The sequence below is a fragment of the Anomaloglossus baeobatrachus genome, chromosome 10 (assembly GCF_048569485.1).
Source record: "Anomaloglossus baeobatrachus isolate aAnoBae1 chromosome 10, aAnoBae1.hap1, whole genome shotgun sequence".
Lineage (NCBI taxonomy): Eukaryota > Metazoa > Chordata > Amphibia > Anura > Aromobatidae > Anomaloglossus > Anomaloglossus baeobatrachus.
The window spans coordinates 35451783-35479562 of record NC_134362.1 but is presented as its reverse complement, the minus strand read 5'-3'; the positions used below and the strand labels follow the sequence as shown (position 1 = coordinate 35479562).

Sequence of the window (27780 nt, the reverse complement as noted above, 5' to 3'; positions counted from 1 at the left end):
GTGGCACTGCCTTTCGGCCTGGCGACAGCCCCACGGGTCTTCACCAAGGTCATGGCATCCGTGGTGGCGGTCCTACACTCTCAAGGCCACTCGGTGATCCCTTACTTAGACGATCTCCTAGTCAAGGCACCCTCCCGGGTGGCATGTCAACACAGCCTGACCATTGCTCTGGAGACTCTCCAGAGGTTCGGGTGGATCATCAATTTCCCAAAGTCAAAATTGACACCGACCCAATCACTGACTTACCTCGGGATGGAGTTTTATACTCTCTCAGCGATAGTGAAGCTTCCGCTGGACAAACAGCGTTCGCTGCAGACAGGGGGTGCACTCTCTCCTTCGGACCCAGTCACACCCCTTGAGGCGCCTCATGCACTTCCTAGGGAAGATGGTGGCAGCAATGGAGGCAGTTCCCTTTGCGCAGTTTCATCTGCGTCCACTTCAATGGGACATTCTCCGCAAATGGGACAGGAGGTCGACGTCCCTAGACAGGAACGTCTCTCTTTCACTGGCAGCCAAAACCTCTCTTCAGTGGTGGCTTCTTCCCACTTCCTTGTCGAAGGGAAAATCATTCCTGCCCCCGTCCTGGGCTGTGGTCACGACGGACGCGAGTCTGTCAGGGTGGGGAGCGGTCTTCCTCCACCACAGGGTTCAGGGAACCTGGACTCCGACAGAGTCCTCTCTTCAGATCAATGTTCTGGAGATAAGGGCAGTGTATCTAGCCCTAAAGGCGTTCCATCGGTGGCTGGAGGGCAGACAGATCCGCATACAGTCGGACAACGCCACGGCGGTCGCGTACATCAACCACCAGGGCGGCACACGCAGTCGTCAGGCCTTCCAAGAAGTTCGGCGGATTCTGCTGTGGGCGGAAGCCACAGCCTCCACCATCTCCGCAGTTCACATCCCGGGCGTAGAAAACTGGGAAGCAGACTTTCTCAGTCGCCAGGGCATGGACGCAGGGGAATGGTCTCTTCACCCGGACGTGTTTCAAAGATCTGTTGCCGCTGGGGAACGCCGGACGTCGACCTCATGGCGTCTCGGCACAACAACAAAGTCCCGGCATTCATGGCACGGTCTCAAGATCACAGAGCTCTGGCGGCGGACGCATTAGTTCAGGATTGGTCGCAGTTTCGACTGCCTTATGTATTTCCTCTGGCACTGCTGCCCAGAGTGTTGCGCAAGATCAGGTCCGACTGCCGCCGCGCCATCCTCGTCGCTCCAGACTGGCCGAGGAGGTCGTGGTACCCGGATCTGTGGCACCTCACGGTGGGTCAACCATGGGCACTCCCAGACCGACCAGACTTGCTGTCTCAAGGGCCATTTTTCCATCTGAATTCTGCGGCCCTCAACCTGACTGTGTGGCCATTGAGTCCTGGCTCCTAGCGTCCTCAGGGTTATCTCAAGATGTCATTGCCACTATGAGACAAGCCAGGAAACCAACGTCCGCCAAGATCTATCACAGGGCTTGGAGGATCTTCTTATCCTGGTGCTCTGATCGGGGTTTTACCCCCTGGCCGTTTGCCTTACCCACTTTCCTTTCTTTCCTTCAATCCGGAATGGACAAGGGTTTGTCTCTCGGCTCTCTCAAGGGACAAGTATCGGCGCTTTCCGTGTTTTTTCAAAAGCGTCTAGCCAGGCTTCCGCAGGTCCGCACGTTCCTGCAGGGAGTTTGCCACATAGTCCCACCTTACAAGCGTCCGCTGGAACCCTGGGATCTTAACAGGGTGCTAACGGCTCTTCAGAAACCACCTTTCGAGCCGATGCGGGATGTATCTCTATCACGCCTTTTGCAGAAGGTGGCCTTCCTAGTGGCAGTCACATCACTTCGGAGAGTGTCTGAGCTAGCAGCGCTGTCATGCAAAGCCCCCTTCCTGGTGTTTCACCAGGATAAGGTGGTTCTGCGTCCGGTCCCGGAATTTCTCCCTAAGGTGGTATCCCCTTTTCATCTCAATCAGGATATCTCCTTACCTTCCTTTTGCCCTCATCCAGTTCACCAATGTGAAAAGGATTTGCACTTGTTAGATCTCGTGAGAGCACTCCGGCTCTACATTTCTCGCACGGCGCCCCTGCGCCGTTCGGATGCGCTCTTTGTCCTTGTCGCTGGCCAGCGTAAGGGGTCGCAGGCTTCCAAGTCAACCTTGGCTCGGTGGATCAAGGAACCGATTCTTGAAGCCTACCGTTCTTCTGGGCTTCCGATTCCTTCAGGGCTGAAGGCCCATTCTACCAGAGCCGTGGGTGCATCCTGGGCATTGCGGCACCAGGCTACGGCTCAGCAGGTGTGTCAGGCGGCTACCTGGTCGAGTCTGCACACTTTCACGAAACACTATCAGGTGCATGCCTATGCTTCGGCAGATGCCAGCCTAGGTAGGCGAGTCCTTCAGGCGGCGGTCGCCCACCTGTAAGAGGGGGCCGTTTTTCGGCTCTTTTTATCGAGGTATTCTTTTACCCACCCAGGGACTGCTTTTGGACGTCCCAATTGTCTGGGTCTCCCAATGGAGCGACAAAGAAGAAGGGAATTTTGTTTACTTACCGTAAATTCCTTTTCTTCTAGCTCCTATTGGGAGACCCAGCACCCGCCCCTGTTCCCTTCGGGCTGTTGTTCTTTTGTGTACACATGTTGTTCATGTTGAATTGTTCTTTTGGTTCATGGTTTCAGTTCTCCGAACATCCTTCGGATTGAATTTACCTTAGACCAATTTATAAGTTTCCTCCTTCCTGCTTTTGCACCAACACTGAGGAGCCCGGTGATGCACGGGGGGGTGTATAGCAGAGGGGAGGGGTTACACTTTTTAAAGTGTAATACTTTGTGTGGCCTCCGGAGGCAGAAGCTATACACCCAATTGTCTGGGTCTCCCAATAGGAGCTAGAAGAAAAGGAATTTACGGTAAGTAAACAAAATTCCCTTCTTTCCACTGAGTTTTCAACTCTTCCACAGAATGACTTTCTTTCATTTCAATGATCTTGTTAGCTCAGTAGAAAGTGTTAAGGCTCATGCAGACGTCCATGGTTCTCAGTCCGATCTCCTGTTTGCTGTGGGTCTGCCAGCCGGAACATGACAGCTTCATATGTTTCTACTAGAAGGTGGCCCGATTCTAACGTGGCCCAATGCTGGTATGTGACCCCATTGTGGTGCAGCCACCATCCTTACATGTGCCCCCATCCTGCGGGGTAATGTGTGCGGGGTTGGAGCCGAGCGGGGCCATGGTGCTGAGGACGTCAGTGCTGGGGACTGCATGGCTGGGGACAGATGACTATTCATGTGTGTTCAGTGTATACATGCGGGGGGGCGGAGCCGAGTGGGGTAATGTGTGCGGAGTGCAGGGGGGTGTGGAGCTGAGCGGGGCCGTGGCACTGAGGACGTCAGTGCTGGGGACTGCATGGCTGGTGACAGGTGTGTTCGTTCAGTGTATACATGCGGGGTGTGGGTGGAGCCGAGTGGGGTAATGTGTGCGGGGGGGTGGAGCAGAGTGGGGTAATGTGTGCGGGGGGGGTGGAGCAGAGTGAGGTAATGTGTGCAGGGGGGTGGAGCCGAGCGGGGCCGTGGCACTGAGGACGTCAGTGCTGGGGATTGCATGGCTGGTGACAGGTGTTTGTGTTCAGTGCATACATGCGGAGTGTGGGGGGGGGGTAGAGCCGAGTGGGGTAATGTGTGTGGTGGGCAGAGACGAGCGGTGGGTATGTGTCGGCTGGGTTGCTGGTGTGGGCTCCCGGGGGTGCAGCACTCACCTGGGAGTCGGGGCTCCCATGTGGGTGCGGGGAAAAGTGTCGGCTGTCGGCCTGTAGTTCGGGCTGTTCAGTTAGCTGAGCCGTTGGTCGCAGGCTCTCTAGCCCGCGGTGTGGCGACAGTTGTCACTGTAATGACGTCATTTTGGAGCAAGACAGACAGAATAAGGCAATTATATATATTCTAGATGAGGCTGTCACGCTCTGGTTGGGAGGCCCTCTGCCAGCGTGCATTACATATCCTCTGAGGTCTACACGAGCCCTTAATAAGGACAAGGCAGCTGATGTCACTGCTGATTGAATTATTAGAGCAGGGTCGTTCCATTAAAAGGGAATTGATGCTTGAAATAGTTCTGTTTAAAACAGATATCAAGATATATCAAGATGAGTGATTTTAATTCTGTGCTGATTTTACTTGTGTGAGATGAGATTGTGGTCCTGTTAACACATGGCCGGCATGATTAATGTTGTGACTGAGACAATAAACCTGGCGTTACACTGTAAAAAAAAACAAACAAAAAAAACAGAACTGTCTTTTCGAACTTGTTTAATAGATAATGTCTTGAAAAGCAATTCTTCAATTTATTTTTTCTTTGTCGCTCCATTGGGAGACCCAGACAATTGGGTGTATAGCTTCTGCCTCTGGAGGCCACACAAAGTATTACACTTTAAAAAGTGTAACCCCTCCCCTCTGCCTATACACCCTCCCGTGGACCACGGGCTCCTCAGTTTTATGCTTTGTGTGGAAGGAGGCACACATCCACTCATGCATTCTCAGACTTAGTTATGTCGGTTGGAAGAAAAGAGGACCCCCACGGGGCCCCCGGCATGTTCCCTTCTCACCCCACTATGTCGGCGGTGTTGTTAAGGTTGAGGTACCCATTGCGGGTACGGAGGCTGGAGCCACATGCCGTCTCCTTCACCATCCCTTATGCGGCTCTGGGAGAAGTGGGATCCTGAGCGGTCATCCATTTGCTGGGACCGTGCTCCATCCGCAGCCCCTGGTGGAACCTGCTGGACCGGAGCCTCTTCAACCCCAGGGACCGGGCCCTGCTACTTAAAGGTACTCTGTGTCCCCATCGGGGATCGTTCAGAGAGCGCACCTTCTTCCCGGAAGCCGCGGGTAGTTGTAAAACTGAGGAGGCCGGTGGACTTCCGCGCCGACCGTGCCTGCTTGTCGGGCGCGGCCTCAAATTTAGTCCCCCGACTTCACCGCGGCCTAGTCGCGAAAATCCCGCCCCCGGGCCTGCCTGTCAGGGGTAAGGGCGGGATTACCGACATGACGTCGGATGTGAGGGCTGGAGCATCCTGCATGTCTTCCTCCCCCCTCACTGACCACTGTGGGGACCCCAGATTCCCGCTCTTTGCTGGCGCCGCCCTCTGCCCCACTCCTCCCCTGAGAGCTCCGGCGGCCATTTTCTGGCATTCTGCTGGTGGATGCTTCTCAGTGAACTCAGCTCAGCAGCTCCGGGGGATCCAAGACAGGGAATCTGGAGGACACACTCCGCTCGTTAGCGGTCGGTAAGCCACACCGGTCACGATGGATGGATGGATGGATGGATTAATTATATAATAATATTTCTTCGTCGCTCCATTGGGAGACCCAGACGATTGGGTGTATAGCTACTGCCTCCGGAGGCCACACAAAGCATTACACTAAAAAGTGTAAGGCCCCTCCCCTTCTGGCTATACACCCCCAGTGGGATCACTGGCTCACCAGTTTTCAGCTTTGTGCGAAGGAGGTCAGACATCCACGCATAGCTCCACTGTTTAGTCAGCAGTAGCTGCTGACTATATCGGATGGAAGAAAAGAGGGCCCATATGGGGCCCCCAGCATGCTCCCTTCTCACCCCACTGGTGGTTTGTAAGGTTGAGGTACCTATTGCTGGTACGGCGGCTGGAGCCCACATGCTGTTTTCCTTCCCCATCCCCCTGAGGGGCTCTGAGGAAGTGGGATCTTACCGGCCCCAAAGCCCTGAGGCCGGGCTCCATCCACAGACCCATTGAACCTGCTGGATGTGGAGCGGGAGTGCCGTTCAGGGACATGGCCCTGCACCATTCAGGTACTCTGTGTCCCCGTACACACAGGCACAGCACACTCCAGACTTGCTGGGTGTGCTAGTGCGCCGGGGACAGTAAAGGGTTACAGTCACTGCAGCCTAGCTGAGTGACTTTATTTATTGGGAACTACCGCTCCGGGAGCGGCGGCGCGGCTGGGACTTGTAGTGCGCCGGGGACTTAGCGCCGACCGCGCTTTTACGGCGGCGGCGCTTATAAATCCAGTCCCCGGCTTTTGCGGCCTAGCTCCGCTTCGTTCCCGCCCCCACCCTGTCAATCAGGGTAGGGGAGAGACGCTGTACAATCAGCAGCGCCGAGGGCTGGAGCCTTATTTACATGCTCCAGCCCTCTCACTGGACACTGTGGGACGCCGGTTTCCCGCTCTGACTTGGGGCACGCCCACGGCCCGCCCCTACTCACACGAGCTGGAGAAGGACGCCGGCAGCCATTCCTGCAGTCCGAGCTGAGAGATCGGACTCTGGGCAACCAGGCACAGGACTAGGGCGACCACACACCCGCTTATAGGCGGGCGGTAAGCGGCACCTGAAGTGCTGACACTAAATACCGCAGTTTTGTCCATTTGTATTTTGTGCTTACACTGCATAGGTCGCTATTTGTGGCTATATGCCCTCTTAGATGGCGACACATCAGCAGCAGGAAAGCATGGGTGCTAAGGCACAGGCTTTCTAGGCTGCGGGTATTGCACGTACTGAAGTGTTCATGTGTATTTATGCTTGTATGCTATACACTGCACTGTACGGTCGCTAGTCTTGGCTATATTCGCCATAGAATGGCTAGACTACAGCAGCAGAAAAGCAAGGGTGCTGAGGCACAGGTTTTTTTCTATGCTGCTTGTATTGCAGGTGTTGCAGTGTTCATTTGTACTTATGCTTGTATGCTATACATTGCACTGTATGGTCGCTATTCTGGGCTATATTCCCCTAGATGGCTAGTCTACAGCAGCAGAAAAGCAGGCTTTCTATGCTGCTTGTATTGCATGTGCTGCAGTGTTCATTTGTACTTTATGCTTGTATGATATACATTGCACTGTACGGTCGCCATTCTTGGCTCTATAAGTCGGCAGCAGCATATAAGCAACACAGGCTTTCCATGCTGTTTTTACTGCATGTGATACTGTTCCACGGCACTGAACCCCATTGTGTGCAATGCTCCCCTGTAGCACTTGGTCAGCCGGGGTCTCTACTTGACGTGGCCAAAAGAACCACCTCTCAACCCTGTCCAAGGACAGGGACGGAGTTGCAATGGGATAGAGACTTGCAGTCCGGACAGGCCATGGGCAATCTGGATCATTGCTCCCTGGCCACCCTCATTTGGAATAAAATCGGTGCTCCGGGGGGGGTCCCAGGAAGACTCTCTGTATGATGAGTCAGACGTAGCTCATCAGGACTTTGATCCTGACACCGCTCTCACTCCGGTTACACCGGATGGTGACGCCATAAGGAATGATCCTATAGCGTCCATCAATGGAATGTTGGATCTTTTCTCCCTCAGCTCCCCCAGCGGAGGAGTCAGCTTCACAGCAGGAGAAGTCCCATTTCAGTAGCTCAAACGTATATTGAGTATTGTTCTGGCCACGCTGACTTCAGAGAAGCAGTCCAGGAACACCACGCTTCCCAGATAAGCGTTTTCTCCAAACGTATTAAGGATACACGTTATCACTTTCCCCCTGACGTGGTCAAGCGTTGGACCCAGGGTCCAAAGGTGGATTCTCCAATCTCCAGGCTTGCGGCTACAGCCATAGTTGCAGTGGAGATGGGACTTCACTTACAGATGCCATTGACAGACAGATGGACTCTGGTTGAAATCTGTCTATGAGGCTATCGGCGTGTCGGTTGCTCCGGCATTCTCGGCCGTATGGGCACCCTAAGCTTTTCAGCTGTTCTTGCGCAGCTGGTCTTGAGCACATGTACATCTGTGCCGCAGGGGCGTCCGTAACCTCGCAATGTCTGCATTGCGACTTACCCTATTATTGCTGTCCTGGAAGGACAGTCGAGGTTTCGGTCCTTCCCAGGCTCGGGCAGGTCCCAATTGTCCTCGTCCAAAAGGGCTGAAAAGCCTCAGAGGGGCTCAGCTTCCGGCCGGGCTCAATCACGCCCAAGGAAGGCAGCCGGAGGAACCGCTACCAAGGCGGTCTCCTCATGACTCTCAGCTCTCTCATCTCTCCGCATCCGCGGTTGATGGCAGACTCGCTCGCCTTTGGCGACATTTAGCTGCCACAGGTCACAGACCGGTGGGTGAGGGACAGTGTGCCCACGTGCACAGGACAGAGTTCTGTTCTCGTTCTCCGACTCGATTCTTCAGAACGTCCCCACCTCCCCACCGAGCAGATGCTCTTCTGCAGGCAGAAGGAGTGGTAATCCTGGTTCCTCTTCAGGAACAAGACACGGTTTTCCTCCAATCTGGTTGTGGTGCCAAAAAAGGATGGCTCTTTCCGTTCCGTTCTGGACCTAAAACTGCTCAACAAGCACGTGGAGGCCAGGCGGTTCCGGATGATACCCTCCACTCCGTCATTGCCTCAATGTCAAGGAAATTTCCTAGCATCAATAGACATCAAAGATGCTTATCTCCACGTGCCGATTGCTACAGAGCACCAATGTTTTTCTACGTTTCGTGATAGGAAACGACCATCTTCAGTTCGTAGCTCTGCCACTCGGGCTGGCGACAGCCCCACGGGTGTTCGCCAAGGTCATGACGGCAGTGGTAGCAGTCTTGCACTCACAGGGACACTCTGTGATCCCTTACTTGGACGATCTACTTGTCAAGGCACCCTCTCAAGAGGCATGCCAACTCAGCCTGAATGTTGCGCTGGAGACTCTCCAGACGTTCGGGTGGATCATCAACTTCTCAAAGTCAAACCTGTCACGACCCAATCACTAACGTATCTTGGCATGGAGGTTCATACCCTCTCAGCGGTAGTGAAGCTTCCGCTGGACAAGCAGCGGTCACTACAGACTGGGGTGCAGACTCTCCTTCAAGGTCAGTCGCACTCCTTAAGACGCCTCATGCACTTCCTCGGGAAGATGGTGGCGGCAATGGAGGCGGTTCCGTTTGCGCAGTTTCATCTGCGTCCACTTCAATGGGACATTCTCCGCCAATGGGACGGGAAGTCAACATCCCTGAACAGGAAAGTATCCTTTTCATAGACGGCAAGGACTCTCTGCAATGGTGGCTTCTTCCCACCTCATTATCACAGGGAAGATCCTTCCTACCACCGTCTTGCGCGGTGGTCACGACAGACGCGAGTCTGTCAGGGTGGGGAGCGGTTTTTCTCCACCACAGGGCTCAGGGTACGTGGACTCAGCAGGAGTCCACCCTTCAGATCAATGTTCTGGTAATCAGAGCAGTGTATCTTGCCCTACTAGCCTTCCAGCAGTGGCTGGAAAGAAAGCAGATCCGAATTCAGTCGGACAACTCCACAGCGGTGGCATACATCAATCACCAAGGAGGGACACGCAGTCGGCAAGCCTTCCAGGAAGTCCGGCGGATTCTGATGTGGGTGGAAGCCACGGCCTCCACCATATCCGCAGTTCACATCCCCGGCGTAGAAAACTGGGAGGCAGACTTCCTCAGTCGCCAGGGCATGGACGCAGGGGAATGGTCCCTTCACCCGGACGTGTTTCAGGAAATCTGTCGCCGCTGGGGAAGGCCGGACGTCGACCTAATGGCGTCCCGGCACAACAACAAGGTCCCAACCTTCATGGCACGGTCTCGCGATCAAAGAGCGCTGGCGGCAGACGCCCTAGTGCAAGATTGGTCGCAGTTCCGGCTCCCTTATGTGTTTCCACCTCTGGCACTCTTGCCCAGAGTGCTACGCAAGATCAGATCCGATTGCAGCCGCGTCATACTCGTCGCCCCAGACTGGCCGAGGAGGGCGTGGTATCCGGATCTGTGGCAGCTCACGGTCGGCCAACCGTGGGCACTACCAGACCGACTAGACTTACTGTCCCAAGGGCCGTTTTTTCCATCGGAATTCTGCGGCCCTGAACCTGACTGTGGGCCTTTGAGTCCTGGATCCTAGCGTCTTCAGGATTATTCCACGGGGTCGTTGCCACCATGAGACAGGCTAGGAAGCCCACGTCCGCTAAGAACCACAGAACGTGGAGGATATTCTTATCCTGGTGCTCTGCTCAGGGAGTGTCTCCCTGGCCATTTGCATTGCCTACCTTTCTTTCTTTCCTGCAATCTGGGTTAGAAAAAGGTTTGGCGCTCGGCTCCCTTAAAGTTCAGGTATCGGCGCTATCCGTCTTTTTTCAGAGGCGTTTGGCACGCCTTCCTAAGGTGCGCACGTTCCTACAGGGGGTTTGCCATATCGTTCCCCCGTACAAGCGGCCGTTAGATCCATGGGATCTGAACAGGGTACTAGTTGCCCTCCAGAAGCCGCCCTTCGAGCCTCTGAGGGAGATTTCACTTTCTAGACTATCCCAGAAAGTGGCTTTTCTGGTAGCGATCACATCTCTTCGGAGAGTGTCTGAGCTGGCAGCGCTGTCATCCAAGGCTCCTTTCCTGGTCTTCCACCAGGACAAGGTAGTGCTGCGCCCCATTCAGGAGTTTCTCCCGAAGGTGGTATCCTCTTTTCATCTTAATCAGGATATCTCCTTGCCTTCGTTTTGTCCTCATGCAGTTCATCGGTATGAGAACGATTTACATTTGTTAGATCTGGTGAGAGCACTCAGAATCTACTTTTCCCGCACGGCGCCCTTGCGCCGTTCGGAGGCACTCTTTGTCCTTGTCGCTGGTCAGCGCAAAGGGTCGCAGGCTTCTAAGGCCGCCCTGGCTCGATGGATCAAAGAACCAATTCTTGAAGCCTACCGTTCTGCTGGGCTTCCGGTTCCATCAGGGCTGAAGGCCCATTCAACCAGAGCCGTGGGTGCGTCCTGGGCATTACGACACCAGGCTACGGCTCAACAGGTGTGCCAGGCAGCTACCTGGTCGAGTCTGCACACTTTCACCAAACATTATCAGGTGCATACCTATGCTTCGGCGGACGCCAGCCTAGGTAGAACAGTCCTGCAGGCGGCAGTTGCCTCCCCGTAGGGGAGGGCTGTCTTCGCAGCTCTAACATGAGGTATTTCTTTACCCACCCAGGGACAGCTTTTGGACGTCCCAATCGTCTGGGTCTCCCAATGGAGCGACGAAGAAGAAGGGAATTTTGTTACTTACCGTAAATTCCTTTTCTTCTAGCTCCTATTGGGAGACCCAGCACCCGCCCTGTTGTCCTTCGGGATTTTTGGGTTGTTTCGGGTACACATGTTGTTCATGTTGAACGGTTTTTCAGTTCTCCGATATTACTCGGAGTGAATTTGTTTAAACCAGTTATTGGCTTTCCTCCTTCTTGCTTTTGCACTAAAACTGGTGAGCCAGTGATCCCACTGGGGGTGTATAGCCAGAAGGGGAGGGGCCTTACACTTTTTAGTGTAATGCTTTGTGTGGCCTCCGGAGGCAGTAGCTATACACCCAATCGTCTGGGTCTCCCAATAGGAGCTAGAAGAAAAGGAATTTACGGTAAGTAACAAAATTCCCTTCTTCCCCATATACTCTGTGGTCACTCTCCTAGGAGACAACAGCATGTCGTCCACAAGGAGCAAAGCTACTAAGGCACAGGTTTTTTTCGCTGCCTGTACCTCTTGTGGGGCTATGTTGCCTGCGGGATCCACGTACCCCCACTGTGAGCAATGCTCTACTCCTGCCACGCTTGCTCAGCCGGAGCCTCGGGCACTTGTGGGCCCTTCGGCTCAGGTAGACCCCCCTGCTCCCCCTGAGCAGGCTGCAGGGACAGAGTCACCGGTGTTGGCCTCTTTCGCTGAGAAACTCTGTCTCTTTCTTAATCCATTGCACAGTCTATGGACAAATGGTCTTCTAAGCTCCTTGAGGCATTGCAGTCCAGACCGGACCTTTCACAGGCCCCGGCCCCTGTTAGCTTGTCTCCTCCAGGCCCCTCTCGGTCCGCGCCGCAGCGCGCTCCCAGGTTGGCCCCTAGGTCTCAGGCAGAGGACTCCTGCCCGGACCGCAGCCCCCGACCGGCTAAGCGGTCTCGCTGGGACTCTTCCCCGACTTCCTCACACTACAAGCGCTTTGCTAAACGGCATACTGACACGCGTTATCCCTTTCCATCTGAAGTTGTTAAGGGCTGGTCTCACTCTCCCAAGGTGGATCCTCCAGTCTCCAGATTGGCTGCTAGGTCCGTTGTGTCTGTTGCAGATGGCTCATCCCTGAAGGATGCCACTGACAGACAGAGCTCCTGGTGAAGTCCATCTATGAGGCCACGGGCGCGTCTTTCGCCCCGGCCTTTGCAGCCGTGTGGGCTCTCCAAGCAATCTCGGCTTGTCTGGCTGAAATTAATGCTGTCACACGGAATTCTGCTCCGCATGTTTCGTCTTTTACCTCTCAGGCATCAGCTTTTTCGTCCTACGCCATGAACGCCGTCCTGGACTCCACTAGCCGTACGGCTGTAGCATCTGATAACTCCGTGGCAGTCCGCAGGGCCTTGTGGCTGCGCGAATGGAAAGCTGACTCGGCTTCCAAAAGGTTCTTAACTGGTTTGCCTTTTTCTGGCGACAGTTTATTTGGTGAACGATTGGATGAGATTATGAATCCAAGGGAAAGGAATCCTCCTTACCCCAGTCCAAACCTAAGAAACCTCAGCAACGAAAAATACAATCGAGGTTTCGGTCCTTTCGTCCCTCCGCCAAGCCCCAATCCTCTTCGTCCAACAGGCCGGAGAAAGGCCAGAGGAACTCCTATGCGTGGCGGTCCAAGTCACGCCCCCAAAAGGCCGCAGGAGGCACTGCCTCCAAGACTGCCTCCTCATGACTCTCGGCCTCCCCTAGCCGCATCCTCGGTCGGTGGCAGGCTCTCCCGCTTTGGCGACGCCTGGTGGCCACATGTTCAAGACCGATGGGTGCGAGACATTCTGTCTCACGGTTACAGGATAGAGTTCAGCTCTCGTCCTGTGGCTCGTTTCTTCAGAACCTCTCCGCCCCCCGCTCAGGCCGACGCACTTTTTCAGGCAGTGGACGCTCTGAAGACAGAAGGAGTTGTGATCCCCGTTCCCCTTCAGGAACATGGTCGCGGCTTTTACTCCAACTTGTTCGTGGTGCCAAAAAAGGACGTATCATTCCGTCCCGTTCTGGACCTCAAGCTGCTCAACAGACATGTGAGAACCAGACGGTTTCGGATGGAATCTCTCCGCTCGATCATCGCCTCGATGTCACAAGGAGACTTCCTAGCATCGATCAACATCAAGGATGCTTATCTCCATGTGCCGATCGCACCCGAACATCAACGTTTCTTGCGTTTCGCCATCGGGGACGAACACCTTCAGTTCGTGGCATTGCCTTTCGGCCTGGCGACAGCCCCACGGGTTTTCACCAAAGTCATGGCATCCGTCGTGGCGGTCCTGCACTCTCAGGGCCACTCGGTGATCCCCTACTTAGACGATCTCCTAGTCAGGGCCCCTTCTCGGGTGGCGTGTCAACAAAGCCTTACCGTTGCTCTGGCGACTCTCCAGCGGTTCGGGTGGATCACCAACTTCCCGAAATCCAAGTTGACACCGACCCAATCACTGACTTACCTCGGGATGGAGTTTCATACACAGCCAGCGGTAGTCAAGCTACCGCGGGACAAACAGCTTTCTCTGCAGGCAGGGGTGCAATCACTTCTTCGGAGTCAGTCACACCCCTTAAGGCGCCTCATGCACTTCCTGGGGAACATGGTGGCAGCTATAGAGGCAGTGCAGTTCGCGCAATTCCATCTACGGCCACTCCAATGGGACATTCTCCGCAAATGGGACAAGAGTGCGGCTTCCCTCGACAAGAACGTCTCTTTCTCTTGCAACCAAAACATCACTTCAGTGGTGGCTCCTACCCACATCTCTGTCGCGGGGAAAATCCTTCCTACCCCCAACCTGGGTTGTGGTCACCACGGACGCGAGCCTGTCAGGTTGGGGAGCGGTTTTTCTCCACCACAGGGCTCAAGGAACCTGGACTCCGATAGAATCGTCCCTTCAGATCAATATCCTGGAGATAAGGGCAGTATATCTAGCCCTATTGGCTTTCCATCGGTGGCTGGAGGGCAGGCAGATCCGTATCCAGTCGGACAACGCCACTGCCGTCGCCTACATCAACCACCAAGGCGGCACTCGCAGTCGTCAAGCCTTCCAGGAAGTCCGGCGGATTCTGCAGTGTGTGGAAGACACAGGCTCCACCATCTCCGCAGTTCACATCCCGGGCGTAGAAAACTGGGAAGCAGATTTTCTCAGTCGTCAGGGCATGGACGCGGGGGAATGGTCTCTGCACCCAGACGTGTTTCGAGAGATCTGTCGCCGCTGGGGAACGCCGGACGTCGATCTCATGGCGTCACGGCACAACAACAAGGTCCCGGCCTTCATGGCACGGTCTCAGGATCACAGAGCTCTGGTGGCGGACGCGTTAGTCCAGGATTGGTCGCAGTTTCGACTGCCTTATGTGTTTCCCCCTCTGGCGATGCTGGCCAGAGTACCTCGCAAGATCAGGTCCGACTGCCGTCGCGCCATTCTCGTCGCTCCAGACTGGCCGAGGCGGTCGTGGTATCCGGATCTGTGGCATCTCACGGTGGGTCAACCGTGGGCACTTCCAGACCGCCCAGACTTGCTGTCACAAGGCCCGTTTTTCCATCTGAATTCTGTGGCCCTCAACCTGACTGTGTGGCCATTGAGTCCTGGATCCTAGCGTCTTCAGGGTTATCTCAGGATGTCATTGCCACCATGAGACAAGCCAGGAAGCCAACGTCCGCCAAGATCTATCACAGGTCTTGGCAAATCTTCCTATCCTGGTGCACTGATAACGGTTTTCCTCCATGGCCGTTTGCCTTACCCACTTTTCTTTCATTCCTTCAATCTGGAATGGACAAGGGTTTGTCCCTCTGCTCTCTCAAGGGCCAAGTATCGGCGCTCTCCGTGTTTTTTCAAAAGTGTCTAGCCAGGCTTCCGCAGGTCCGCACGTTCCTGCAGGGGGTCTGCCACATGGTTCCACCTTACAAACGTCCGTTGGAACCCTGGGATCTTATCAGAGTTCTGACGGCTCTTCAAAAGCCGCCTTTTGAGCCGCTGCGGGATGTCTCTCTCTCCCGTCTTTCTCAGAAGGTGGCCTTCCTGGTGGCAGTCACGTCACTTCGGAGAGTGTCTGAGCTTACAGCGCTGTCATGCAAAGCTCCCTTCCTGGTTTTCCACCAGGATAAGGTGGTTCTGCGTCCTGTCCCGGAATTTCTCCCTAAGGTGGTATCCCCTTTTCATCTAAATCAGGATATCTCCTTGCCTTCCTTTTGCCCTAATCCAATTCACCAATGTGAAAAGGATTTGCACTCTTTGGATCTAGTGAGAGCACTCCGGTTCTACGTGTCTCGCACGGCGCCCCTGCGTCGTTCAGATGCGCTCTTTGTCCTTGTCGCTGGCCAGCGTAAGGGCTCGCAGGCTTCCAAGTCAACCTTGGCTCGGTGGATCAAGGAACCGATTCTCGAGGCCTACCGTTCTTCTGGGCTTCCACTTCCTTCTGGGTTGAAAGCCCACTCTACCAGAGCCGTAGGTGTGTCCTGGGCATTGCGGCACCGGGCTACGGCTCAGCAGGTGTGTCAGGCAGCTACGTGGTCTAGTCTGCACACTTTCACGAAACACTATCAAGTGCATACCTATGCTTCGGCAGACGCCAGTCTAGGTAGGCGAGTCCTTCAGGCGGCGGTTGCCCACCTGTAAGAGGGGGCCGTTTTCGGCTCTTTTTATTGAGGTATTCTTTTACCCACCCAGGGACTGCTCTTGGACGTCCCAATTGTCTGGGTCTCCCAATGGAGCGACAAAGAAGAAGGGAATTTTGTTTACTTACCGTAAATTCCTTTTCTTCTAGCTCCTATTGGGAGACCCAGCACCCGCCCCTGTTCCCTTCGGGCTGTTTGTTCTTTTGTGTACACATGTTGTTCATGTTGAATTGTTCTTTTGGTTCATGGTCTTCAGTTCTCCGAACATCCTTCGGATTGAATTTACCCTAGACCAATTTATAAGTTTTCTCCTTCCTGCTTTTGCACCAAAACTGAGGAGCCCGTGGTCCACGGGAGGGTGTATAGGCAGAGGGGAGGGGTTACACTTTTTAAAGTGTAATACTTTGTGTGGCCTCCAGAGGCAGAAGCTATACACCCAATTGTCTGGGTCTCCCAATAGGAGCTAGAAGAAAAGGAATTTACGGTAAGAAAACATAATTCCCTTCTTTTTCTTTAAATTTTAATGTTTTATGACTTTTAGAAAAACTCCTAAATTGCTGGCAATCAGGGGTTACACTCCTTCTGACTTTGCAGGTCACTGCCTATCGTTTACAAAGGTAGTCTCAAATAACAGTCACTCCAATACGTATGCCTCATTAGCTGGGTCAGCATTACGGTGGGGGGGGTTAGACATTCCATGGTGATTAGCTGGCCGGTGATCGGTGCCGTATTGTGCAAACTCCTGAAAATAAAACGATGTATTATGGGTAGTGAGAGAAAGGCTGGTCTGCCAGAATAGGACTGGCAAAGCTTGCATGCTCCCCACAGTGAGGAGGATTGTAAATTTCTGAGCAGTCACTGGATAAGCGCTTGGAAAATTTGACTACAGTAACCGAGAAAGTGGATAAACCTTGAAGATGTGAGGAGTTAGTAGTCAGCCTATTTTTCAACTTTTGTTGCAAATTTAAGCGGGCTTCACACGCTGCAACATTGCTAACGAGATGCCGTTGGGGTAACGGAATTCGCGACGCACATCCGGCCTCGTTAGCGACTTTGTTGCGTGTGAAACGCACGAACGACCGTTAACTATTAAAATTACTCACCTAATTGTTGATCGTTGACACGTCGTTCAAATCCCAAATATGGTTGCAGGACACAGGTTGCTCGTCGTTCCCGAGGCAGGACACATCGCTGTGTGTGACACCGCAGGAACGAGGAAGATCACCGTACCTGCGTCCTCCGGAAACGAGGAAGGAAGGAAGTGGGCGGGATGTTGCAGCCGCTCATCTCCGCCCCTCCGCTTCTATTGGGCGGCTGCTTAGTGATGCCGCACGAACCGCCCCCCCTTAGAAAGGAGGCTGTTCGCCAGCCACAGCGACGTCGCTAGGCAGGTAATTCCGTGTGACAGGGCCTAGTGATGTTGTGCGCCACGGGCAGCGATTTGCCCGTGACGCACAACCGATGGGGGCGGGTGCTTTCACCAGCGACATCGCTAGCGATGTCTGTGTGTAAAGCCTGCTTTAGTTACCCTTTTAACCATAATGTAAAATGGTCACTGGTAAAATCCTGGAGGGGAGATATGTTTCACTGAGGCTGATGGCCTCAGTGATGTACACCCGGAAGCAGGCTCCAGTACGTTAAATGCTGAGAAGGGTAATAGGCCCTGACAGGGCCAGGTTTTTGTGAACCATCGGATGGGTGGCATGGCTGTTCACATATCCTTTTGTTATTGTGGAGATGGCAGTGACTGTACAGAGGGCTATAATAAATTATATATAATCTCTGGAATCTGTTGTGTTTACGTTCACTGTCAGTTCACAATTAATCGGCCTAGTAGTGAATGCTGCCATCTCCTCGTCAATCAATCGTCATTTCATTGCATATTGCCCTGATGATTGGGGCAGCAGTGGGACAGCATATTTTTTGCATTAGACTCACTCTTCCTCCCAAAAACTTTTTTAAGGAAAATGAGGGATGCGTCTATAAGCCGAATGTAGTTTACCGGGGGTGTTAGGGGTGCTGGAGGCGAGGGCGATGCTGGGCTGTGCTGCGAACGGTGAGGCAGGGGCCGCCATCCTGATTATCAGCGGTGCGGGCTTCAAATAATGGCGCCCGGAGTGAGTCAGGAGCTCTCAGCTGAAGATCTCATATGCGCACGCTAGGAAAATGGCGCCCATAGGTGGCGCGTGCGCAGATGAGATCTCTGCTTGTGATTGAGCGCATAGCTGAATCTGCGCATGCACTGACTTTGGGCGCCATTTCTTTGAGGCCCGCACCGCCGACAGTTCCTGGTTATTCCTCTTGCCTCACAGTGCCGTAGCTAGCATCTGGGACACCAGCTGCACCGACAGCAGCATCCCCCCCCCCCCCCCACTCCAGCACCACCCCTTCCGCCTCCGGCCCCGCTCCACCACCGCTGCCCCCCCTTCCCCCCCGGTAAGACACCACCGGATTATAATGTGATGTCTCTTGTAAAACGAAAAATACGGTATCTGTTTAATATAAGCTATAGTCGAAATTGGCCCTTTCAGTGGACATTCATCTAATGGTTATTGGCCCTATAAGGCCCCGTGCGTATAAAACACGTACCGGTGTCATCAGTGTTTCTTCATCGTTCCTTATGGGAGACCCAGACCATGGGTGTATAGCTTCTGCCTCCGGAGGACACACAAAGTACTACACTAAAAAGTGTAGCTCCTCCCTCCGAGCATATACACCCCCTGGATGACCACATCTAGCCAGTTCAATGCTTTGTGTTCAGGAGGTCACACACACATGCATTCTCATCTGATTTTTGATTTCAAAGAGTTGGAAGAAAAGCGGGTCCAAGCCTGGACTCCCGGCATGTCCCTTCTCACCCCACTGTGTCGGCGGTGCTGTTAAGGTTGATTTACAAGGCTGGAGCCTTACATGCCGCGCTCCTTCACCATCCCTCGGGCTCTGGCTTGAAGTGGGAGCCATCACGGTTCCCTCTGCTTTGCAGGAGACTGGTCTCCATCCGCAGCCCTTTCAGGACCCTGCCGGACGGAGCGCTCACCCCTCAGGGACCTGGCCCTGCGTCTCATAAGCTAAGTATTGAGACGTTATTGAAGGGTCCCTTGTGTATTTATTGTAGGGAGAGTGTGTTATTTCACTGTGCTGTGATTTCCGGCCGGTTCTCTGGTTTTCTCCTGAGAACCGCGCCGAGGGTGCCTGCTCGTCGGCCACATGAGTAAATTTAGGCCCCGGCTTCGGCTGCGGCCTAGTTTCGTTTTCACTGCCCCTGCATGTCAGTCATGCAGAGGGACAGTGCGGCACCGCCCACCGGCCGTTCAGCTCAGGGGAGGACACTCCTCTCTGAGGAGATGTTTCCCTCCCCTGTATTTCTCCTTGGCCCTCCGGTTCCCGCTCTTGGACTAAACCACGCCCCCCTCCTCACTCCGGCGCCATTTTATCAGCGTTTACACACTGATCTGCGCTGGCTGCTGCAGCTCTGCAATCTGTCTGGGGGTCCAAGCTGTGGAATCCGGAGGGCACACAAAACGGTCTGGTAAGCCACAACCTCTGGTTGTGGACCTTATTATACACTCTCTGGGGGTCATTCTGAAGGAGTGTGTTCTTTACTGCAGAGCCTCCACCTCAGCAGCATGTCTCTCACTAGGAGCAAGGCTGCAAGGCTGTACCCTATATGCACTGCATGTAAGCTCATACTGCCTGAACCGAGCACATATCCACATTGTGATGCCTGCTCTAACATGGTGGTGCCTCAGCCTGGAGTCTCCCCAGGGGTCCCTCCGGCTGCTCCAGCCCCGGTGGCTGAACCCCCGGCTTGGGTAGCATCGTTTTCTAAAGCTATCTCCCAGTCCTTTGCCGACTCCATGGGACAGCTGTCCCGGACTCTGCTGACCATGCATCAGCCCCCTTCTCAGGGCGCCTCTGCAGCTCCGACTCGCCCTGCAGAGCTCACAGAGGATTTTTCATCTGTTCCCGGACCCCGTCCTCCTAAACGGAGACGCAGGGACTCTTCTCCTTCCTCGTCCCACGGCTCTGATTCACGAGCTGAATTGCAGGGCGAGGAGGATGCCTTTACGGTGGGCTCGGACGCTACCTCTATGTACCCCATCGATCTTTCTGAAGGTGATGTGGATGTTAGTGACTTGATTGCGTCCATTAATTCCGTACTGGACCTCAATCCACCAGTGTCAGAGGAACAAGCCTCTCTGGTAGAAAAACACCAGTTTACCTCACCTAAGAGAGCAAGGAGTATGTTTTTTTTAACCACTCCAGTTTTCAGGCCACTGTGACCAAGCCCAGGGCCTGTCCTGACAAACGCTTCCCAAAGCGTAGTTCTGATGACCGTTTTCCCTTTCCACCAGAGGTGGTTAAGGAGTGGGCTCAGTCCCCAAAGGTAGATCCTCCGGTGTCTAGAATCTCAGCCCGGACAGTTGTATCTGTGGCCGATGGCACCTCACTTAAGGATCCTACTGACCGCCAGGTTGACCTTCTGGCCAACAGATTTGGCGGCATGAGGCATGAGGCGGCAGGGGCCTCGTTCTCCCCGTCCTTTGCAGCAGTGTGGGCTCTTAAGGCCGTCTCTGCTTCTCTGGAGGAGATGCATTCCCTCACCAGGGACTCTATGCCTGAAATGGTTGCCTTAACTTCCCAGGCTTCGGCCTTTTTCATCCTATGCCATGTCTGCCATTCTGGAGGCTTCTCACCGCACGGCGGTGGCTTCCGCTAATCCCCTTCGAGAGTGGAAAGCAGACGCTTCTTCCAAGAAGTACCTTGCTGGGCTCCCCTTTGCTGGGTCCCGGCTGTTCGGTGAACAACTGGATGAAATTATTAAGGAAGCTACTGGCAGGAAGAGTACTTCCTTGCCACAAACCAAAACCAGGAAACCTGTCCAGGGCAGGAATCAGTCGAGGTTTCGTTCCTTTCGTTCCTCTAACTGGTCGTCCTCTAAGCCCTCGGCCTCGTCCACTAACTCAGCCAAGGATCAAAAACCCAGCTGGCGCACGAAGCCGCGTCCACAGAAGAGCGGAGGAGCCGCTGCCACTAAGGCAGCCTCCTCTTGACTATCTGGCTGCGCCAGCAACGTCCTTGGTCAGTGGCAGGCTCTCCCACTTTGGCGACGTGTGGTTCCAACACGTCTCCGATCAGTGGGTGCGGGATATCATCTCCCACGGCTACAGGATAGAATTTTCTTCCAGCCCGCCAAACAGATTTTTTCTGTCCACTCCCCCCTGCTCCAAAGCCGCCGCCTTCTCTCAGGCCGTGGCTTCCTTGCAGGCCAATGGAGTAATTGTACCGCTTCCCGCCCGGGAACGGTTCAGAGGTTTCTACTCAAACCTCTTCCTAGTCCCCAAGAAGGACGGTTCCTTCCGGCCCATCCTGGATCTCAAGCTTCTCAACAAGCATGTTCAGGTGCGGCACTTTCGCATGGAATCTCTGCGATCGGTCATTGCCTCAATGACCCAAGGAGATTTTCTAGCATCCATCGACATGCCTATCTGCATGTGCCAATTGCGGTTTCACACCAGCGTTGGCTACGTTTTGCAATCGGAGAGGAACATTTCCAATTCGTGGCTCTCCTCTTCGGGTTAGCCACGGCCCCTCGTGTATTCACCAAGGTCATGGCAGCAGTGGTTGCGGTTCTGCACCTCCAGGGGTTGGCAGTGATTCCTTACCTGGACGACCTTCTAGTCAAGGCTTCATCCAGTGCAGACTGTCAGCGGAGTGTCTCACTCACTCTTGCCACGCTTGTTCAATTCGGGTGGCTTGTCAATCTGCCCAAGTCCACTCTGACCCCGACCCAGAAACTTACGTACCTAGGGATGCAATTCGAGACTCTGCCGGCACTTGTGAAGCTGCCCTTAGGTAAACAGCAGTCCCTTCATCTGGCGGTGCGCTCTCTGTTGAAGCCCCGCCGTCATTCCATCAGGCACCTCATGCAGGTGCTGGGTCAGATGGTGGCGTCCATGGAAGCGGTTCCCTTTGCCCAGTTCCATCTGCATCCCCTGCAGCTGGACATTCTCCGCTGTTGGGACAAGCGGACCTCTTCCTTGCACAGGCTAGTGGCTCTGTCGCCACAGACCAGGAGCTCTCTTCAGTGGTGGCTTCGGCCCCTCTCTCTGTCCCAGGGACGCTCCTTTCTGGCCCCGTCCTGGGTGATTCTCACCACGGATGCCAGCCTATCCAGCTGGGGAGCAGTGTTTCTCCACCACCGAGCACAGGGCACTTGGACTCCGTCCGAATCAGCCCTCTCGATCAATGTGCTGGAAATCAGAGCTGTGCTCCTAGCTCTCGTAGCCTTTCACCACCTGTTGGCGGGCAAGCACATTCGAGTCCAGTCAGACAACGCGACAGCAGTTGCCTACATCAATCACCAGGGCGGGACTCGCAGCCGCCTAGCAATGTTGGAAGTTCAACGTATCCTTCAGTGGACGGAGGACTCCAGGTCCACCATATCCGCAGTCCACATCCCAGGCGTAGAAAACTGGGAGGCAGATTATCTCAGCCGTCAAACCGTGGACAGCGGCGAGTGGGCCCTGCATCCGGCAGTGTTCTCAATCTGCCGCAAGTGGGGCACTCCGGAAGTGGATCTAATGGCATCCCGGCACAACAAGAAGGTCCCGGTTTACGTGGCTCGCTCCCACGATCCTCAGGCCTTGGCGGCGGACGCGCTGGTTCAGGATTGGTCCCAGTTCCGTCTGGCCTACGTGTTTCCCCCTCTAGCTCTCTTGCCCAGAGTCCTGCGCAAGATCAGAATGGAGGGCCGTCGGGTCATAATCATTGCTCCGGACTGGCCCAGGCGAGCTTGGTACCCAGACCTGCTCCGTCTGTCCGTAGAGGTGCCGTGGCATCTCCCGGACCGCCCAGACCTTCTCTCACAAGGTCCGTTTTTCCGCCAGAATTCTGCGGCTCTCAGATTGACGGCGTGGCTCTTGAGCCCTGGATCCTGACGGCTTCAGGCATTCCTTCCGAGGTCATCTCCACTATAACTCAGGCTCGGAAGTCTTCCTCGGCCAGGATTTACCACAGGACTTGGAGAATTTTCCTGTCCTGGTGTCGCTCTTCCGGCCATGCTCCTTGGCCGTTTTCCTTGCCGACCATCCTGTCCTTTCTACAGTCCGGTCTGCAGCTAGGACTATCTCTCAATTCCCTCAAGGGACAGGTCTCGGCTCTGTCAGTGTTGTTCCAGCGGCGTATCGCCCGACTGGCCCAGGTGCGCACCTTCATGCAGGGCGTATCTCACATCATTCCGCCTTACCGGCGGCCTCTGGATCCCTGGGACCTTAATCTGGTCCTCACTGCCTTACAGAAACCCCCCTTTGAGCCTCTTAGGGAGGTTTCTTTGTTTCAACTTTCACAGAAAGTGGTCTTTCTGGTGGCCATAACTTCTCTCAGGAGAGTCTCTGATTTGGCTGCGCTCTCTTCGGAGTCACCCTTTTTGGTTTTTCACCAAGACAAGGTGGTTCTCCGTCCGACTCCGGACTTTCTCCCTAAGGTGGTGTCTCCTTTCCACCTTAACCAGGACATTTCATTGCCTTCCCTTTGTCCGGCCCCTGTACATCGCTTTGAGAAAGCGTTGCATACTTTAGATTTGGTGCGGGCGCTCCGGATCTATGTGTCACGCACCGCTGCTCTTAGGCGGTGCACCTCTCTTTTTGTGCTGACCACAGGTTAGCGCAAGGGTCTCTCGGCTTCTAAACCGACCCTAGCTCGTTGGATTAGGTCGGCCATATCCGATGCCTACCAATGTTCTCAGGTGCCTCCCCCGCCGGGGATTAAGGCGCACTCGACCAGAGCTGTCGGTGCCTCTTGGGCTTTCAGGCACCAGGCTACGGCTCAGCAGGTCTGTCAGGCTGGCACTTGGTCTAGTCTGCACACCTTTTCGAAGCACTACCAAGTGCATGCTCATGCTTCGGCAGATGCGAGCTTGGGCAGACGCATCCTTCAGGCGGCTGTCGCCCATTTGTGAAGTTAGGTTTTGCCTACTTCTCAGTTTTCTGTTTATTTCCCACCCATGGACTGCTTTGAGACGTCCCATGGTTTGGGTCTCCCATAAGGAACGATGAAGAAAAAGAGAATTTTGTTACTTACCGTAAATTCTTTTTCTTATAGTTCCGACATGGGAGACCCAGCACCGTCCCTGTTGCCTGTTGGCAGTTCTTGTTCCGTGTGTTTTCACCGGCTGTTGTTGTAGACAGAGGTTCCGGTTATTCCGGGTTTTACTCTATCTCTACTTGTGGGTGGATGTCCTCCTTCAGCTTTTGCACTAAACTGGCTAGATGTGTTATCCAGGGGGTGTATATGCTCGGAGAGAGGAGCTACACTTTTTAGTGTAGTACTTTGTGTGTCCTCCGGAGGCAGAATCTATACACCCATGGTCTGGGTCTCCCATGTCGGAACTATAAGAAAAAGAATTTACGGTAAGTAAACAAAATTCTCTTTTTTCTATCCTTGTTTTTCTGGTACTGATCAAGGTAAAAAAAAAATAGCAACATTAAGCTAACATGGGTTATATTGAATACATGTGGTGTCCGTGGATAAAAACAGATGCCATGTGTACATGTGAAGGACACCTACATCAAAGATTCAATATCTTAAACCCACTCCTGGGATTTTCAGCGCAAAAAAAGATCTCCACCATACCGTAGTGTGAATAAGGCTTTGTAATGACCTATAAAAACTTGATGTCTTTGTTCTTTTGATTAGGTAAGCAAGTTGAAGAGGCATATCCGTTCTCACACCGGAGAGCGCCCTTTTCAGTGCAGTTTGTGCAGCTACGCCAGCAGAGACACCTACAAACTGAAGCGACACATGAGAACTCATTCAGGTAAGTGCTCTGGACACAAAGCCTAATAGACTGGCACCGAGAACCTGTCTCCATAACCTACCAGAAAATACAGTAAAATAATAAACGAGCCGAACACCCTAGAAAGGATCAGTATCTGGTCTTCCCGTTTGATGTTTTCTGCTGGTAATCTGTATTCCTTTAATTTCTTCTAGGTGAAAAGCCATATGAATGCTATATTTGCCATGCACGTTTTACCCAAAGCGGCACAATGAAAATGCACATATTACAGAAACATACAGAGAATGTTGCTAAATTCCACTGTCCGCACTGTGATACTGTTATTGCAAGGAAAAGTGATTTGGGTAAGTTACACGCTGGGTACAAATCCTGATTTCAGATTGTTACTTATGCAGTAATATTTAGAGATAAGGCTACTTTCACACATCAAGTTTTTGCTGTGCGGCACAATCCGGCGCTTTGCAGAAAAATCACATCCGTTTTTTTGGGGTTTTTTTGCCGCTGGATGCGTTTTTTCTGCATAGACTTGCATTAGAGCCGGATTGTGCCGCATGGCCTTGCGTTGCGTCCGGTTTTTGCCGGATACGGCATATTTAGCCGATGCGGCGGCCGGATGGAACGTTGCATGCAACGTTTTTTTTGTCTGCGTCGAAAAACCGCATCACGCCGGATCCGGCGCAATTTACAATTGAAGCCGGATGCGGCATCCTGCGGCAAAAAAACGCATCCGGCCGCAAAAAAACAGACGGGCCGCATGGAAAAACTTATGCAACGGATCCGTTTCTTTCGCCGCATCCATTGCATAAGTTTTTGAGCTGGATTGTGCCTGATGCAAAAAAAACTGATGTGTGAAAGCAGCCTTAAGCGAACAACATACGCAAGCCAGTGAAACTTTAGTTATTGTGTTCTTTTAATATTTTTTATTTGTTTTCTCTTTTAAGGTGTTCATTTACGCAAACAGCATTCCTTCATTGAGCAAGGCAAAAAGTGCCGCTATTGTGATACGGTCTTCCATGAGCGTTATGCCCTCATACAGCACCAGAAGTCTCACAAAAACGAAAAAAGGTTCAAGTGTGACCAGTGTGAATACGCCTGCAGACAGGTAACATACCGGATGATGAAATGGGGGGCATATGTTACCTATGAGGAAACCCTGATTAAATCCAAAGTGTAGTGGTTAAAGAAGCTATGGTGTCATAAAGGACCTTTCTTCGGCGCTCCATTGGGAGACCCAGACGATTGACGATTGGGTGTATAGCTACTGCCTCCGGAGGCCACACAAAGCATTACACTAAAAAGTGTAAGGCCCCTCCCCTTCTGGCTATACACCCCCAGTGGGATCACTGGCTCACCAGTTTTCAAGCTTTGTGCGAAGGAGGCACACATCCATGCAATAGCTCCACTGTTTAGTCAGCAGTAGCTGCTGACCATGTCGGATGGAAGAAAAGTGGGCCCATATAGGGCCCCCAGCATGCTCCCTTCTCACCCCACTTGCGGTTTGTAAGGTTGAGGTACCTATTGCTGGTACGGAGGCTGGAGCCCACATGCTGCTTTCCTTCCCCATCCCCCTGATGGGGCTCTGGGTGAAGTGGGATCTTACCGGTCTCCAGGCACTGAGACCGGGCTCCATCCACAGACCCAGAGAACCTGCTGGATTTGGAGCTGAGTATCCTCAGGGACAGGGCCCTGCGACATTAAGGTACTCTGTGTCCCCGTACACATCGCGCACACACACACCAGCATTGCTGGGAGTGCTAGTGCGCCGGGGACAACAGCGCAGAGCGCTTGTGCTATTATTCACTGCAGCTTTGCTGAGTGAATTTATGTATTGGGAACGGCCGCGCCGGCCGCTGCTGGGTGTTTTACACTGTGGCGCGGCTGGGACTTGTGGTGCGCCGGGGACTTCCGCGCCGGCCGTGCACATAGGACGGCCACGCTTATTACTCGAGTCCCCGGCTTTGCGGCCTAGTTTTACTTTCGTTCCCGCCCCCAGCCCTGCCAGTCAGGGAAGGGGCGGGACGCTGTACAGTAAGTCAGCGCAGGGAGCTGGAGTCTGCTTTGCATTCTCCAGCCCCCTTCACTAGTCTCAGTGGGACGCCGGGTTCCCGCTCTTGTCTCGGGCACGCCCTCGGCCCGCCCCTCGTCTCTGGACGCCGGCAGCCATTCCGGCACGCAGAGCGGGAAAACGGAGACAAGCGCTGAGCTAGCAGTCACAGGAGGCGCCAACACCTGCTTTTGTGCGGGCGGTAAGCGGCAGCTGCAGTGCTGACCCACTAATGCCGAAGTGTCCTGCTGTACTTTTTGTAAAGTCGCTATTCAGGATGCAGGCCTAGAAACACCAGCTAATAAGCAGCGGTGCTAAAGCACAGACTATACATGGCACTGTAATGGCTATTCTTGGCTGTCTACCCGCCTAGATGGCTAGCCAGCGGCAGCAAACAGCAAGGGTGCTAAGGCACAAGCTTTCAACGCTGCTTGAAGTGCATGTGCTGCAGTGTTTATTTTCATGTTTGTATGCTATACATTCACTGTATGTCGCTATTCTTGGCTAATGCTCCTGGATAACTTGACAACAGCAGCAGAAAAGCAAGGGTGCCAAGGCACAAGCTTTCAATGCTGCTTGGATTGCATGTGCTGCAGTGTTTATCTTCATGCTTGTATGCTATACATTCGCTGTATGTCGCTATTCTTCGCTAATGCTCCTGAATAACTAGACAACAGCAGCAGAAAAGCAAAGGTGCCAAGGCACAAGCTTTCTAGGCTGCTTGTACTACATGGGCTGAAGTGTTTATTTGTACTTCATGCTTGTATGCATTCACTGTAAGGTCGCTATTCTTAGCTAATGCTCCTAGATGGCTAGACAACAACAGCAAAAAAGCAGGGGTGCCAAGGCACAGGCTTTCTATGCTGCTTGTACTGCATGTGATACGGTTCCAGGGCCCCCAGTATGTGCAATTGCTCAACCGGGGTCTCCGCTACAGGTAGCCAAAAGACCACCTGTGATCCCTGTCCATGGACAGGGATGGAGTTGCAGTTTCCGCTGCTTTATTGTCTGTGATTATGACTAATATCTTACAGACTTTGCAGTCCAGATAGACCTTGGCCAAGGTTGATTCAATGCCCCTGGCCACCCTGATTGGGAATAAATCAGGGTTCCAGGGGGGTCCCATGCATCCCAGGGTGCAGGCTCTGACACGGACGACAGTCCCAGACGGCCTAAGCGAGCTCCATGAGAATGGCCCTCGACTTCATCACTGGTCAGGGTCACCACAGGAGTACTCTCTGTATCATGAGGCAGACGTAGCTGTTCACGACTCTGATCTTGAGACCGCTCTCAATCCGGATGCACCGGATGGTGACGCTATAGTGAATAATCTTATAGCGTCCATCAATGGAAAGTTGGGTATTTCCCCCTCAACTCCTCCAGGGGAGGGGTCAGCTTCACAGCAGGATAAATCCCT

At 53.6% G+C, this 27780-nt stretch overlaps 1 protein-coding gene across 1 annotated transcript in view; it reads left to right on the top strand.

Moving 5' to 3' along the window:
* The window catches only part of CTCF (CCCTC-binding factor), a 115428-nt gene that overhangs the window by 52511 nt on the left and 35137 nt on the right, over positions 1–27780 (top strand). The window contains exons 5-7 of the mRNA XM_075325890.1: positions 24220–24340; positions 24514–24663; positions 25261–25421. Coding sequence (XP_075182005.1) covers positions 24220–24340; positions 24514–24663; positions 25261–25421 — 432 coding nt within the window. The remainder of the gene's footprint in view (positions 1–24219; positions 24341–24513; positions 24664–25260; positions 25422–27780) is intronic.